This window comes from Arachis ipaensis, chromosome B3 (assembly GCF_059453495.1).
Source record: "Arachis ipaensis isolate K30076 ecotype BB chromosome B3, ASM5945349v1, whole genome shotgun sequence".
NCBI lineage: Eukaryota > Viridiplantae > Streptophyta > Magnoliopsida > Fabales > Fabaceae > Arachis > Arachis ipaensis.
In genome coordinates, this window is record NC_142438.1 from 125,862,888 (window position 1) to 125,877,681 (window position 14,794).

The following is a 14,794-nucleotide window of genomic DNA, read 5'->3' on the forward strand; positions in this document are numbered from 1 at the left end:
TTTGACGCATCTATTTTTGAAGAATTAGTAAAATGGATTTTGTAACCACTAATATATTGATCTCTTTTGTAACGTTTTGAATTTTTTTGAAATATTTTGTATTTTTTTTTGTGACTAAAATATTTTGTATTTGATTTCTTTTATTATTATCTACCTCTCTAATTTATCAAAATTCCTACACTATTTTTTTTTTTAATTTTGACCTTAATTTTATTCATACTATATCTCTCTTCTAACACACTCACACACACGGTTGAAAATGGAAGAAGAAAAAAGAAAAAAAAAAAAGAAAGAAAGGGAAGGAGGACGACGCCAGTTAGGCCCACGCTGTTATCGCTGTCGTTGTGGTGGCTGTGCGTGGAGGATCGTCGCTGTCACTGAGGGAAGCCTGAGGAGAGAAAAGACAACGCGCGGAAGAAAGGCGTGATGAACAGAGGAGGGAAGTTCTGTTGCCGTTACTGTCGGAGCCCTACCGCCGCCGTTGAAGCCATTTTCGCCGTCGTCAAACTACTGTGCCACCGGAGAGAGAGAGAGAGAGAGAGAGAGAGAGAGAGAGAGAGAGAGAGAGAGAGAGAGAAAACGGTGGTGTGTGCTGTCACTGTTGTTACCGTTGCTGGGAAAAGAGGTCACCATCGAGCTACGCGCCGCCGTTAGAGCCATTTCTTGTTGGTGCCGTTGCTGGTAGTTGCCTCTGCTTCCGGTTTAAGTATCCTATCGAAGCTTCTGTCGCCATCACTGTTGCGGTTTCTGAAAAAACGCCGTCGAATAGTGCCTCTGTTCTGGTCTAGGTCATTTCCTTTAACTTGCCTCGTTTTCACTTTTGCTCTGCTACTATTCCATTTATGCTACTTTGTTTCCGTTCTATTTTAACTGTCATAACTGTGATTATTACAATAATGTTGTTGCTGCGGGATTAGTTGGAGTTATTACCATTGCTTCGGTCTAAATTCTACGTTCTTTTAATTCATTCTATTCCAACCATCCTCATCTTTTAATTTGGCATTTTGGGTTTGGTTTTTTCGGTCCTTCAAGACCAAGTTGTGAGTAGGCTTTACATTTATAACTGTTAACCTTTTGGTTTATGTTATTCTAAGTTTTTAATTATATTTATAAAATTATTGTTGAAGAACTTTGATTTGATTAGAATAATTGATTTATTATAGTTGAATAATTATTTTTATGAAGCTCATACCTTAAAAATTTTACATGAAATTATATATATGTTTGATGAAGCTTTATATTATTTTAGAATATTTAATTTTATTTGAATATATACTTTTGAAGCATTGAAGTATCTATTAGTACTCACTTATTTTAAAATTGTGAAATATGTTTAACATTTTTTATGATTAAAAAAGTATGATTCTAAAAGATTTCTGTTGAGAAAGTATTATCTAATTTGGTTTGATTCGATACCTTATATATTTGAAAGATAAAAAGTTTGTTGTATTTGAAACTATATGTTTTGAATTGGTTTGGGAGCTCGTATTAGAAAACTATAGTTAACGGTGGTTATATTATGACGTTAATTTAGATGCATCTAACTCAGACCCCAACTAGTAGGGATGTTGCTAGTCAAACATGTAATCCACATGTTAGATCTGTTATTCTGTTAGGATACACAAGAGAAAATGGCTATTCTTAGAGGTAAAGTCGCTCAAATATGAATTTTTGATTTGATTTCTATATGAGAACTCCCTTATTGATTTACTTATTCCTATAAATTATTATTTTTTAAATAAAATTATTTTTATGATAATGTTTATATGGTCTCATGTGGATCATACTATAGATATATTGTTTAGTCATTGAATTATAAAATTTATTCAATTTTTTTTTTTAAATATTTTTTAGGAACAAATATGTAAACTTTTTTACTCAAGAGTAATAATTTACAATAAATATTTATTTCTTGTAGTATTTCTAAATGTTATATGCTTCATATGTCACAGACAAAATTTATCTATATTTATTTATTTTATTTTTTGTTAAAAATATATAATTATACATTTTAAAAACTGTAAATTTATTTAAAATATTTATAACTTTTCTATTTATCTTATATTAAATCTGTTAAATTTATTAGGGCACTATTTTTCTTGAGTGCCAATCATGACTATTTTGGTCTGTGACATCTTTATAACTACTATTATATCGATTTACATACTTAACACAGGAAGCAATTTAAAGGGCATCGAAATCAAGAAATAAAGTGGAATGCTTTATTTTAATTTTTTAATCACACATGATTTCAAATTTTATTATAATTAAATTTAAAAAAAATGTTAAATACTTAAATTAATTTATTTAATTAACAAATTTATTCATTTATAAATTTATACATATAACATCTATAATTAAATAGGCATAACATCTATAATTTTATATTAATAATATCTATAATTTCGTACTCATAATATTTATAATTTCATATATATAATGTCCATGATTAACAAATTTTTATAATTAATATTATCAAATTTTAAACTGTTTTATTGTATATTTTAGATTATTTCATATGTGCATTAATGAGTTATGATTTTAATTATTTTAATAATTTTTTTAATATTTATATATATATATACTTATTTATTAATTTTAATACGATAAGTTAATAATTACTTTTAAAATTTTATTTTTTAATTTTTGTTTATATTTTATTTTTTATTTATTTTATAATAGTCTATAAATAAAATATGAGTTATATAGTAGAAGTTGTTAAAGTTTTTTTACTTTAATATCTATAATTTTATACATATAACATTTATAATTTTAAATGCATAATATCTATAATCACTGATATGAATCCTAATTTATTATTTATTATTTTATTTTACAGGTCACAAATTAATAATTTTAAATATTTTTTATTTTCAATAAATAGAGACTAATTAAATTTAAGATGTTTTTATTTTTTTATAAAATGTGTTGAGGTGATTTGAAATTTTTTAAAATTAAAAATATAAGAATGTAAAAAAATTAGAAGAAAAATTATAAAATTATAAATGTAATAATAAAAGAGAATATTTTAGAATTTGATTTATATTAAATTTAAAATTGATTTATGCTGTAATTAAATAAGAGAAAATAATTATAAAAAAATTAATTATATCAATTAAATTAAAAAAATAATTTACACTTTTTTATAAATACAAATATTATTAATTATATATTTTTATTTATTATTTATAATATTTTAGCTACTTAAAATTATTGTTTTTACCTTTTTAGTTTACCTCGATTGGACCTTTATTAGTATACTGATGCAGGCTGATTAATAGACCATTGTGAGTGCTCATAATTCTCGCCCTTTTTTGCATGTTATTAAAATGGTGATGCTACAAGTTATTTTGGTAAGGAAAAGTATAAATAACCAACAAAATTTTTGATAATGTGTAAATAAGGTGAATTAATAGAATTAAAAAAAGTAAATTTAATTAGTAGTATTAAATTAGGGTGTAGTGTATTTTTATTTGATTGGTGGTTATTCATGTTATTCAAAATTTTCATTGTTTACCTAGCACTCCCCGGTTGGTAATTAAATTTACAATCCTGCTACGTTACTAACAGTATTTTTACTAATTTCTGTCAACTCTTGTTTATAACTGTATTTAATGGAAATATCTTTGCGGATGTGTCTAATAAAAATGTTTTTTTTTATAGTTGTGTTTAATAGAAGTATCTTTGTAAATATATTTTCTAAATGTGTCTCCTTATACATGTGTTTAAAATATAATAATTAATTATTATTGACAATAAGTTGGCATATAGTATATTAGTACCCTATACTTTTTCTTAAATTTAAATAAGTTGGTTCAATAATTTAAAGATTGATAACCAAAATATTTAGTTGAAGAAGTTAAAGAAAAGAAGGAAAAGAGGCATACGAAGAAAAAAGATTACGTTGAATTTGATTATAAAAATAACTTGTATACTAGGTCCTTTCTCTAATTCAAATTAGGGTTCATGTTGCTCACCACTTGGATGGAGCGCTCTATCAATATCCTTCTCTCTCCAAACATTCAAGCGCTTACCACCAAACAACTCTGATCAGGCTGAAGACATGCGAATGCATGCAATTCCAAAAGACACCATGTATTTATCAAAACTAATTTTGTCCAACACTTAAATGTGACTACTCAACTGAGATTTAAATAGTAACTTGGCTATTGCTCACAATAATGCTATTATACCTATATCAAACATCTAATTCAGTATAACGTTTATTATAACAAAAACTAATCAATTAGTAAAGAATGTTCAAGTTATCAAATAAAATCAGCCTAATTAATTAATCAAGTGCAGGATGTTAGTTCTAGTTCAACTACACTAGTTCTGTATATGTTGATCATCCTTCTGCATCAATTTAGCTTAACCTTTTAATTTCTTTCCCCAACTGATCTAACCATCACTTGATATCGGTAAAGTTAGAATTTTGTGGTTGACTATATTCACCTTATATATTTAACCCTAAACTTCTTTAGAGTATGATCCACTGATACTCTTACATTTCGTCACACAGAACTGGTATACAACACAAATTGTGCTAATGCTATTAAATAATTGTTGGATAAAAACTAACAAACTTAAAAATCTAAAAAGAGTTCATCATGTTCATAGATATCATTTCTCCAGGGCTTTATATACGCCCTACTTCGAAAGGATAGATCAATGGATGAATGTCACGATCGAATTCATTGGTGTATGCATGTTATCATTTTATTCCATCCAACAACTCCTCTTTTTATTATTTATTTATTTAAAAAATCTAACAATATATAAAAATTTGCCCAATAGTATTACAAGATCGATCAACGCTTCCTCATAAGTAGTCCTAAGTCAATATACATAGATATAGGCACAAACACACTGTAGCGTCTAGTGATTGTAATTAATTCGGAACTGTCTAAAAAAGTTTTTAACTATCTTAATCATGTATAATATAATAATGTTGAATAATGAAAGGAATTTGATTGTCACAGTAGTGAATGTCTTGATGGTGTAAATAATTTTAACAATAAACTCTACAAATCATTTATATGCTCTCAATGACAAATATATATGTTGTAATCCATGTAAATATTAAATCATAGCTAGTCTCAAAAATTAAAGTATAAAGAGATGGGATTAATTAGTTGGAGCGGCATATGCTCCCTCCTCTTAATTAAGTGGAACTTGTTCAGGTATTCAGAAGAATTATTCAATGATCATTAGATTATTCATGAGCTGGGTTTGCATTATAATTATTATTAGCCAAGAGTAGTATGTTAATTAGATAATATTGGGAGAGATTTTTATACCCAAAAGAGAAGGGTCTCAAGCTAAGATGATGCAGGAAAAAGTAGTAGAAATATATATATATATATATATATATATATATAAAACTCAACTTTTGAGGAAATGCATACAATTGCAGAAATGATCATGCGCATGCATATGCAATGCAATTTCCTGTATACACAATACTATTCTTAATCATTAGGAAAGAGACGTATAATATAGCATAGAAATAAAAAATGATCCAATTAGGGGAAGAGAAAGTATAGGGGAAACCAAAAAGAGACTTAGCTTAGAATATATAAATAGAACAACAGCAACAACAAACAAGCTTTCATATTCAATGTAAAAGAAAACGGTTAGGGTTTTGTTAGATAAACAAAGACTTTTGTGAATAATGTGAATAATGGGTTCTACAATTGACTTACTAAATTAAAAAAAACACTCCACTTCTAAATTATCTCGTAAATTCTAACATTAGGATAACTATTCGCACACCTAATAAATTGAATATCTGACATATTTATTGTTTATATTGTTTAGTATTCTCATTATTTACCTATACTTTTTCAAATAGTTAAGGTCTTGAACTTTTACTGTTTTACAAGACAAAAGAAGAAACAAAAACTAACATTTAAATAGAACATTATTATTATATAATGCATATGTCTTAGGTCCTGGTTAAGACATTTTTATATGAAAAAATATAGGTAGATAATGAAAATGTTAAACAATGTGAATAATGAATATATTAGATGTTCAATTTACTAAGTGTGCGAATGGTTATCCTAATATTAAGATTTAGGTGAATAATTTAGGAGTGTAATGTATTTTTACTTTATTAGGCCAATTTTAAAATTCATTATTCACATTATTCACAAAACACATTGTCTACCTATAAATTTTAACAACAATAATATAACCTAAATATAAAACACTGGTAAAATGAAATAGTTATGGTAACAAGTAGACCTATAATTATATTTATTAATTAAGTAAGAAATTAATTTTCTCTCTCTAACTTTCTAAAAAATGTTTTCAAATAAATAAACTTGTTAATGGGAAAGCTTTGAAAAACAGGTAAAATTAAAAGCTTTCATCATTTAGGAAACCTAATTAGGATAATTTAATGAAAGACATTACATACATCTGAAACACTACTCTTAGTCTCTTAGAGCACTTGTCAGAAAATTAAAGATGATATTAACATAGATCTCACGCACACCACAGGAAAAAAACAAAAAGAAAAAAAAAAAAAGAATGAAAGAAAGAAAAAGCCCATCTCCATTCTAGCTAGGATTTCTTTGCATTAAATGACACTAAAATCTATCAGTTTTCTTTACAAAAGGAAAAATGTAACTGTAACAACAGTAGAAAATCTTACTAGTGATATATATAATACATACACGAGATATTCATATATATGATATATCAGAATTATTAGCTTAATTTTGTCCTTCACTCTTGCATTGCATCCACCCTTAGATTTTAATCAGGGCTTTCTCATTCTCTACACAGCGAAGACTCATCATGAAAACCTCCACCCTTACTCATATAAATACATTATTATTACATATATATTGTGTTGTTAGTTTGAGTAAAATTCACTCATGCCATAGATTATATAACATACATATATGTAAACTGCAACATGGCAATAAGCATGTATATGTGCAATTATGCACACAAAGTGGAAGAGAGAGAGAGAAAGAGAGAAAGATGACAGCATATATGATAGAGGGAGGGCTCATAATTCAACAGATTCACGTCACATTTGAAAATGAATTTCATTTATTTATTGAATTCCCGGAACAGTCTGTGCCAAACATACTTTCCGGCCAACACAAAAACTACATACACATGATTACAATTACATCTCTACGTAACCCAAACACACATACATGATTATTCTACACCCCCTTTAGTCAACACTATCCTAACAAACCTTTCTCTTCACACATGCCTTACCTCTTAATAGTAATAATAATAATAATACACACACTAGCTAATACACACATATCACTACTTCGATTCCTCCGGTCCCTCTTCAATTAATCTTCTCTTTTTTTCATTTTTTTTCCGTTAATTAAACTCAAATGGTCATGGGTTTAAGTTATAGAAACAACTGTTGATATAATCATCATCAGATTAGATTGCGTACATTATATTTGTTTGGACATGACTCTTCTCTTGATTCTATGTTAATACGAAATGCTTTTACATCGAAATGCTTTTTTTAGAATAAATATCCATTTTGACATCCAAATTATTCAATTTTTAATAAAACTGACTTCAATATTTATTTTTAACAAAATAACTCCTGAAAAATATATTCTATTTGATAAAATAACCCAAATGTAATTTATTTAGTCACTATTAACTTATTATAAAATTATTAATCTATCCTCTATTCTCTCTTTTTACTTATAGTCTATTACTATCCCACCATATCACAATTGCAGCAGTTTTCATAAAACAATCCAATACTGACACCAATCTTTTCAAAGCAGAAAAGCTTCGCTGCCAATCCTATTTTCTTTGTTTCTCCCATCGTGGCTGCCATGACCTGTTCTCTTTCCTACGGCTAACCACAACTACTTCAAAAGGATCTTCACTTCATCTGTTATCGCCATGGTCGATCCTACAAGAGGATCTCTACTTCATTAGTAGGCTCGCCTCGTGACTCATCATCGCCTTTCTCTAATTATCAATCGTTATGCCGTATTTTGTTGTCATTTCGTATTTCATCATCTCTCACTTTCATTTCAAAAAATTTGCAGAACAAACTTGATTGAAACCAAATTCTCATAAATCCATGTCTTTTCTCATTCTTCATTCCATCCATAAAACAACTTTGTTTTTCTTTCTTACGAGATATTTCTCTCTCAATTTTTTTGTTGTTCATTTTTATCTTCTGTTCTTAATTTCTTCATGACTTACGAGTGTGGATATCTAATTTTATATAACACCTTACACTACTCTTTGTTGTTGGGGTTTATTATATTTTATTCCTTTGTTCATTGATATTTGAGAGTTTTTGGTTGATTTAGTAGTGGTTATTAAGTTAATATTTTACTCATTTTGATTGATGCAATTGAGAGTTGGAGATTGGTTATGGTGGTGGTGAAAGCGGAAATAGGGACAAAGAGAGGATGTGCGATGATATGGGTGAAGGATGTAGGAATGGTGGTAGGTAATGGTGAGAAAGAGTGAGTAAATTTATAAATTTATAAGAGAAAATAAAAATAAATTAATATTTTTATAAAAAATTTAACAGTTAACTAAATAAATTAATCATTAAATAAATATTAGGTTAGTTTGTCAAATAAAATATATTTTTCAGGAGTTATTTTATCAAAAATAAACCTTAAAGTCTATTTTATCAAAAACTGAATCTTTCAAATATTAAAATGACTACTTATTCTTTTCTTAACTAAACTTAAATGGTGGTCAACAAAACAAATATACTAATACTAGACGAACAATAGTTGTGGCCTACGGACAATAAATTAATAGATGCACATGTTTTAGAAATAACCCTAATTAATGAAATACTAATCATTCATTAATTACCTCATGATGATTAAAGCTGGAGGGGGCATGATGACCTCCTCCGGCATTGAATCCGAATGAGGCAGGCACGGCGGAGGGCGTGGTGGTGGGTGCAAAAGGCCAATCAGAAGTAGAAGGGCCTAAAGAGAAGGCACTGTTAGAATTATTAGGAAGACCAACATAATTGCATTGTGGCGGTTGATGAGGAGTAGTGGATTGAAGCAACCTGATTTGTCTCTTCAAGAACTTAACATATCGAATTGCTTCATCCAGCATGGAAGCTGTGTCCATCTTTGTTCCACCGGGAACAAGCCTCTGCAGGATCCGAATCTTCTCGCTGATCCTCTCCCTGCGGTGGCGCGCCGCCACGCTCTGAGGGTCGTCGCTGATGCGAACGTTTCGCCTCTTTGGCTTCCTAATGGTGGCGGGATCGATGTCCACGGGCTGCATAGCTGCGATCTTGTACATCATCTCCTTCATGGCTCCAAGCTCCTCTTCTGCCTCTTCATCTTCATGATCGTGATCATGATCTTGTTCTTGCTCTTGGTGTTCTAGGTGCACTACTCCAAGTATGTCACCAAGGAACCCCGATGAAGAAGAAGAGGGCAGTGCAGTAGTGGTTGTTGATGGATGATGATGAATTTGAAGAAGGTGATGGTAGTTTGGGAAAACCCCAGAAGCCATGATGTTAGGGATTTGGTGAATGATGTGATTATGATCAACTTCTGTCCAAGTAGCAGCAGTGAAGACAGTAGCATTATTATTCTGCTGCAGGTTTGTGGTATCCATCATCTATCAGCAAATTAAATTAACAAGTTTGAAGATCGTGATGATGAGAAGAAGTTGGGTTTTGTTTGATGACTGGAAATGAAACACCGGCCACTTAATTAGCATATATAAAAAAGCTATGCAGATACAGTTGATGATTAAAAGATGGAGAAGGGGTGGGTCGTTGATGGTTGAATATAATTTAGCTTAGATTGTGAAGAAAGTCTTGCTTTGGTGTATAGATGGTAGATATAGGGAGGGTAGCTAGAGGAGGGGACCTAAGAGTGGAAGAAGAAGCATTGCATTTGGAACGAGATTTTACTGAAATGGGGAGTGACTGCAAAAAGCATATTGTATTGTAGAGTGAGATGATGAGATGAATGAATTCAATAGAAAGGAAAAGGGTGTGTATGGAATTAATTAAAAGCAAAGGGGGGTATTGAAATGAATGCGCTTCTAAGAAATATCAAAGGAAAGAAGAAAAAAGGTGATGTAGGGAAGGGAAGGGAAGGATAGGTGCACATTCTATAGACTTATTAGCTTCTCTCTCTCTCTTTCTCTCTCAATTTCATTATGCACTGAATTCCTAGGGCTCCCTTCTCCTTTTATTTATTATCTGCCTCTCGCTTTTTTCTCTCTCTCTCTCTCTCATTGGTGCACTGCTTATTGGTATAACTTTATAGGGTTTTAGTTCATTTTGTTAGAGATCACAACCCTCTTCTTTTGGAATTCATGGTATACATATTTTTTTGGCATTTTTTATGTATTTTTTTTATTTTGTATTTCTTAATTATTATTAAAACAAATGATTAATTTTAGATATAATAATTAATAAATATATAATTATAGATATTATTATAAATATTAAATAAAATAAAATAATTTCATTGTTTTCTTAGCATTATTATTAATTATTTATAGTCTTTGTTGTTTATATTGATAAAATTATGATAGAATTCTTCTTTTCAGGAAGTCTGATCTATAATTGTTTTTTTTTTTTCTTTTCATGTTCGAATTTGTCGAATTTGAGACTCCTCCTCTCTCTCTCTCTTTTTTTTTTTATTTTTTTTTATCTAAATGTAATTTTCATTGGTTCGGAAAGATGATACAGGTTGAGCCATAAAAACTAAGTCAATACAAAGACTGGAATTGGATAATTTCATACCTAAGTTCAATTTGACATCAAATTTCAATAGGTGAGTAAATATTCCTTTTACTCCTAATATTCTGAAAATGATAGCAGTTTAGTCATAAAGTAAAAGCATTTCATATCAATAATTTTAATATATTTTATCACCTATTAAATTTGATGTCAAATTGAACTTAGATTTTAAATTATTTTCTAGAATTGGATATTGAACTTAGGATTACCCTTCAAAGAGAGAAAGTCTTAAAATCTCAAAAATGATAGACTCGAACTTTTAAACTTTTTTTTACCATAGAAATTTTAATATACTACATAAAATCACTCTTTCTAAATATTTAAATTTAATAAGAAAAACATATAAAAGATTATATCTTTAACATAATCTGCTGAAACACAAAAGATTCCAATTTATTTGGACATTAATTCTCTAATCTATTAGAGCACAAAGACCCTATAATAGATACATGAAGCCAGCCAAAATAGGTATCAATGAAATTTTTTTTTTGAAAACCAATGCAATTATATTCAACCAGTGTGAATAACACCACCATTGAATCTCTTTAACTTTTCTCTCTGCATCTAGTGAATATGATTGAGATTGTTATTTGAATTTGAGACATTTTACTCTTTAAACACTTCCTTTTCTTTAATTGATTTTGCCACACACTTAATGAAAACAAAAACAAAAAAATCATAATTGAATAAAACAATTAGTGACAACTGATGTGAATTAAGTGATCAAATTTTGTCAAAGCCAAAAGTGTCTTAGAATTCTATCATCAGCAACAGAAATTAAGATGAATCAATTTTCTTAAACCCAAAATTTAACAAATAAATCATGTAAGAAAAATGCCCAGAATGATAAAATTAGATCAATCAATAAGTTTTTCCGTTTAAAATCATTTTATAATTATAATGTGCTTTGTGTTAATTCTTTCAAGAAATGTCTGTGTGCATACTGTAGATAATCATTAGCACATCATGGTTGCTATCCATCATTTCATCGAAACAAGGAAGCACTACAAAAATTTCAAGAACTTATAAAAAATTGAAGCAAAATAGTATATGAAAGAAAAGTAATAAGGAAAAAAAAGGGGATAATTTAGTATTTGAAATAGGAAAAGTTTCCATGGCCAGCATTAGGCTTTCAATATTTTGTTGCATTTGGACTTTTTTTTTTAATTGTGTACAAAAATACTAATAATAAAATAGTCAAAAATGATAAATTTGGTTGGCTTTCTACACTACTGCTAATATTATAATTTTAGAGAGTTTGGATAATGTGAATTTGCAATTTTAAAAAATAACTTTATACCTAAGTTCAATTGGACATCAAATTTTAATAGGTGAGTAAATATTTCTTTTACTTCTAACTAGTGGTTTAATAGGCATTATCGTGCTTGTTCAATTGCTTTTTTTTTTTGTTATTTTTACAAAATTAATTTCTAAATTTTTAATTCTATAATTATTAATTTGATATTAAAAATTAAAAAATTTAAAATAATAACTTATTCAAAAATAAAAATAAAAATTTTATCAGTTATTTAATATTTAAAAAGTATAAAATAAAGAAACTTGAAGTAATTAAATATGGTGTGATTAAAAATCATTATGTTGTTATGTGTAAGAAAATCAATATGCATATTTATAAACATTATTTACAATGTATGTTATTATTTTTTACTCATTAAAAAATTATTAAAATCATAAATGTTATTGTTTAATAATATAATATATTTATTTTTTTGAATTGTCAAATATGCAATAAAAGTTTAGAATGTATTTCATACAAATTTATATCCAAATTCTTTCTGTTAATTGAGTTTAAAAAATCATTCAATTGAACTAATTTTGAGTAGCTTTTTTATGAGTAGCTTTTTTTCCTTCGATAATGTAGTCATAATTGGTTTAAGAAATAACGAAAATTATTTGATAAATTATTAAACTCTTAGTTTTTTAAAAGGTAGTAATAAAGTTTTTGGAAAACTTCTTTTCTTTTTTGTCCCTTTTTAAAAGAAATATTTGTGTTATATTTAAAATATTTATCTTTTGTTTGGAATGGGTAAGTGTATGGTTCATGTCTGTAAAGTCATAAAATTAATTTTAAATTTTCTATTATTTTAAGCATAATTTTAAAATGATAAAGGGTGAGAATAAAAGTTAAGTCTCATTTAGTATTAAATGTTTTCACTTTTCAATAATCACCATGAATTAGTGAGTATTTAAAATAGTAAGTTTGAATTTATATTTTGGTATCACATGCTTTAATTTAAATCATTACATGGTTAAATTTATAGAAAACAATAAAATTTTAATTTGTAATATATTACTGGATATAAATTTTAACCAAATAATTAATGGTTTTGAGTTAAGCTTCAAGTAGTCTTTGAAGTTATACTCGAGGTTCAAAGTAGTTCCTAAAATTAATAGTTACTTAAATTTATCCTTAAAGTTACATTCCGAAACTCATAATAGTCTCTAAGACACTTTCTGTTATCGAAAAGCTACACTGGACTGATTCCTGCCATACTAACACTCTAATAACTAGCTGATGTGGCGAAAAACTTTCTCTTCGTAATTTAGTTTCTTTCCCTTTTAAAATCCTAAACCCCAAATTATCTTCATCAGATTCTTATCCAAGAATGCTAGCAGCGACAACATCAATATTAGGAATCCCTCCAAAAATCCAAAATTCTACCTGTTACAACAGAGCAAAAGAGTGAACATGATACCCAAGAGATAGAAGATTTCATGGTATACAACAACATAACTTTTGTACCATCAATTTCTCATACCAATAAATTAGTTATAAATAACTAGAGGATTCAAAAATCAATTAAGCAAACAAGTGGTGTGCTAGTCATAACCAATGCCCTAACAAACCATTAAACACAAAATCTATTAACGAACTACACACCAATTCAAACTCTTACATGCAGCTAACAATAGATTCAAACTCGGTCTACATTGAAGAAGTATAAATTTTTAAGTTTGTTGTTGAACAAGTTCCTATATATCAACTCTGCATTTACAAATTCAAAATTCCAATCTTTGGTGTAATCAATCAACAAGCCAACACTGTCAACAAATCAACTCAACAACCAAACGAGTTATTGTCAAATTGAATACTAAAATTATGAATTTCCTACCAAGCCATCCACAAGCATAGCTCCAAAAACAAATATGAAAAACACTTTATAGCTAATCTAAGAATGACAGCAGTGACGACATCAATGTTGAGGGTGAGAAACGAGACAATAAGGTGACGTAGAGGGGTCGGTGAGCAGTACGACGATGAGATGGAGGCCGACGAGAGGCAATGACGAAGAAGGTTGAGGCTTTGAGCTTTTTTGTCTCTGCCGTGTTTAAGTATTGTGAGTGTGAGAGACTAAATTGAAGAGGGAGGCGAGCTACGCGGCACCAAAACGGTGACCGGCGAGAGGCGGCGAGGTTGAGACACTACAAGGTTTTTGTTTATTTGTGGCAGTTTTTTTTTATTTGTGGAGGTTTATAACTCCCATCAAATGATTTGTGAGGGTTTTTAAAACCCCCAAAATTTGAGGTGCCACGAGGTCTTTTGTGGGAGTTTTTAAAAACCTTCACAATTTATTTAGTGGGGGGTTTTGTATGTGTTTAGTGGGAGTTTTTTATTGGACTTTTATGACAATTTTAAATCACATTTGTAGCAGTTTAAAACCTTCACAAATTGATTTTTTAATTTAACAAAAATTAACTATTTTATGAAATTTTCAAACCTCCACAAACCCTGTAATTATTTATTTATTTTTAATTTCAAATTATTTATTAATCTCATCTAATTTAAATACTTTCAAATTAAAAAAATATTTTTTAATATCAAAATTTAAAAACTAAATCTTTTATAACACAATTCCTCAATATAAGATATAACTCTATATAAAAAACTTCTCAATATCAATAGTTCCAAGCATAATTGCATATGGTATTATTCTACATAACTATTACTTTTTTCTTTAAAAAGTAAAATAAAACAACTTCAATATTTTAATATCATCTAATTACATAAAAGTC

The 14,794-nt window shown here is 28.4% G+C and overlaps 1 protein-coding gene across 1 annotated transcript; it reads right to left on the bottom strand.

Annotated features, from left to right (window-relative positions):
• Positions 1 to 8,835: 8,835 nt before the first annotated feature.
• Positions 8,836 to 9,690, bottom strand: LOC107633605 (uncharacterized). Its single transcript, XM_021117606.2, has one exon. The coding sequence runs from the start codon at positions 9,619 to 9,621 to the stop codon at positions 8,836 to 8,838; it is 786 nt and encodes a 261-aa protein (XP_020973265.1). The 5' UTR covers positions 9,622 to 9,690.
• Between the last annotated feature and the right edge of the window lie 5,104 nt (positions 9,691 to 14,794).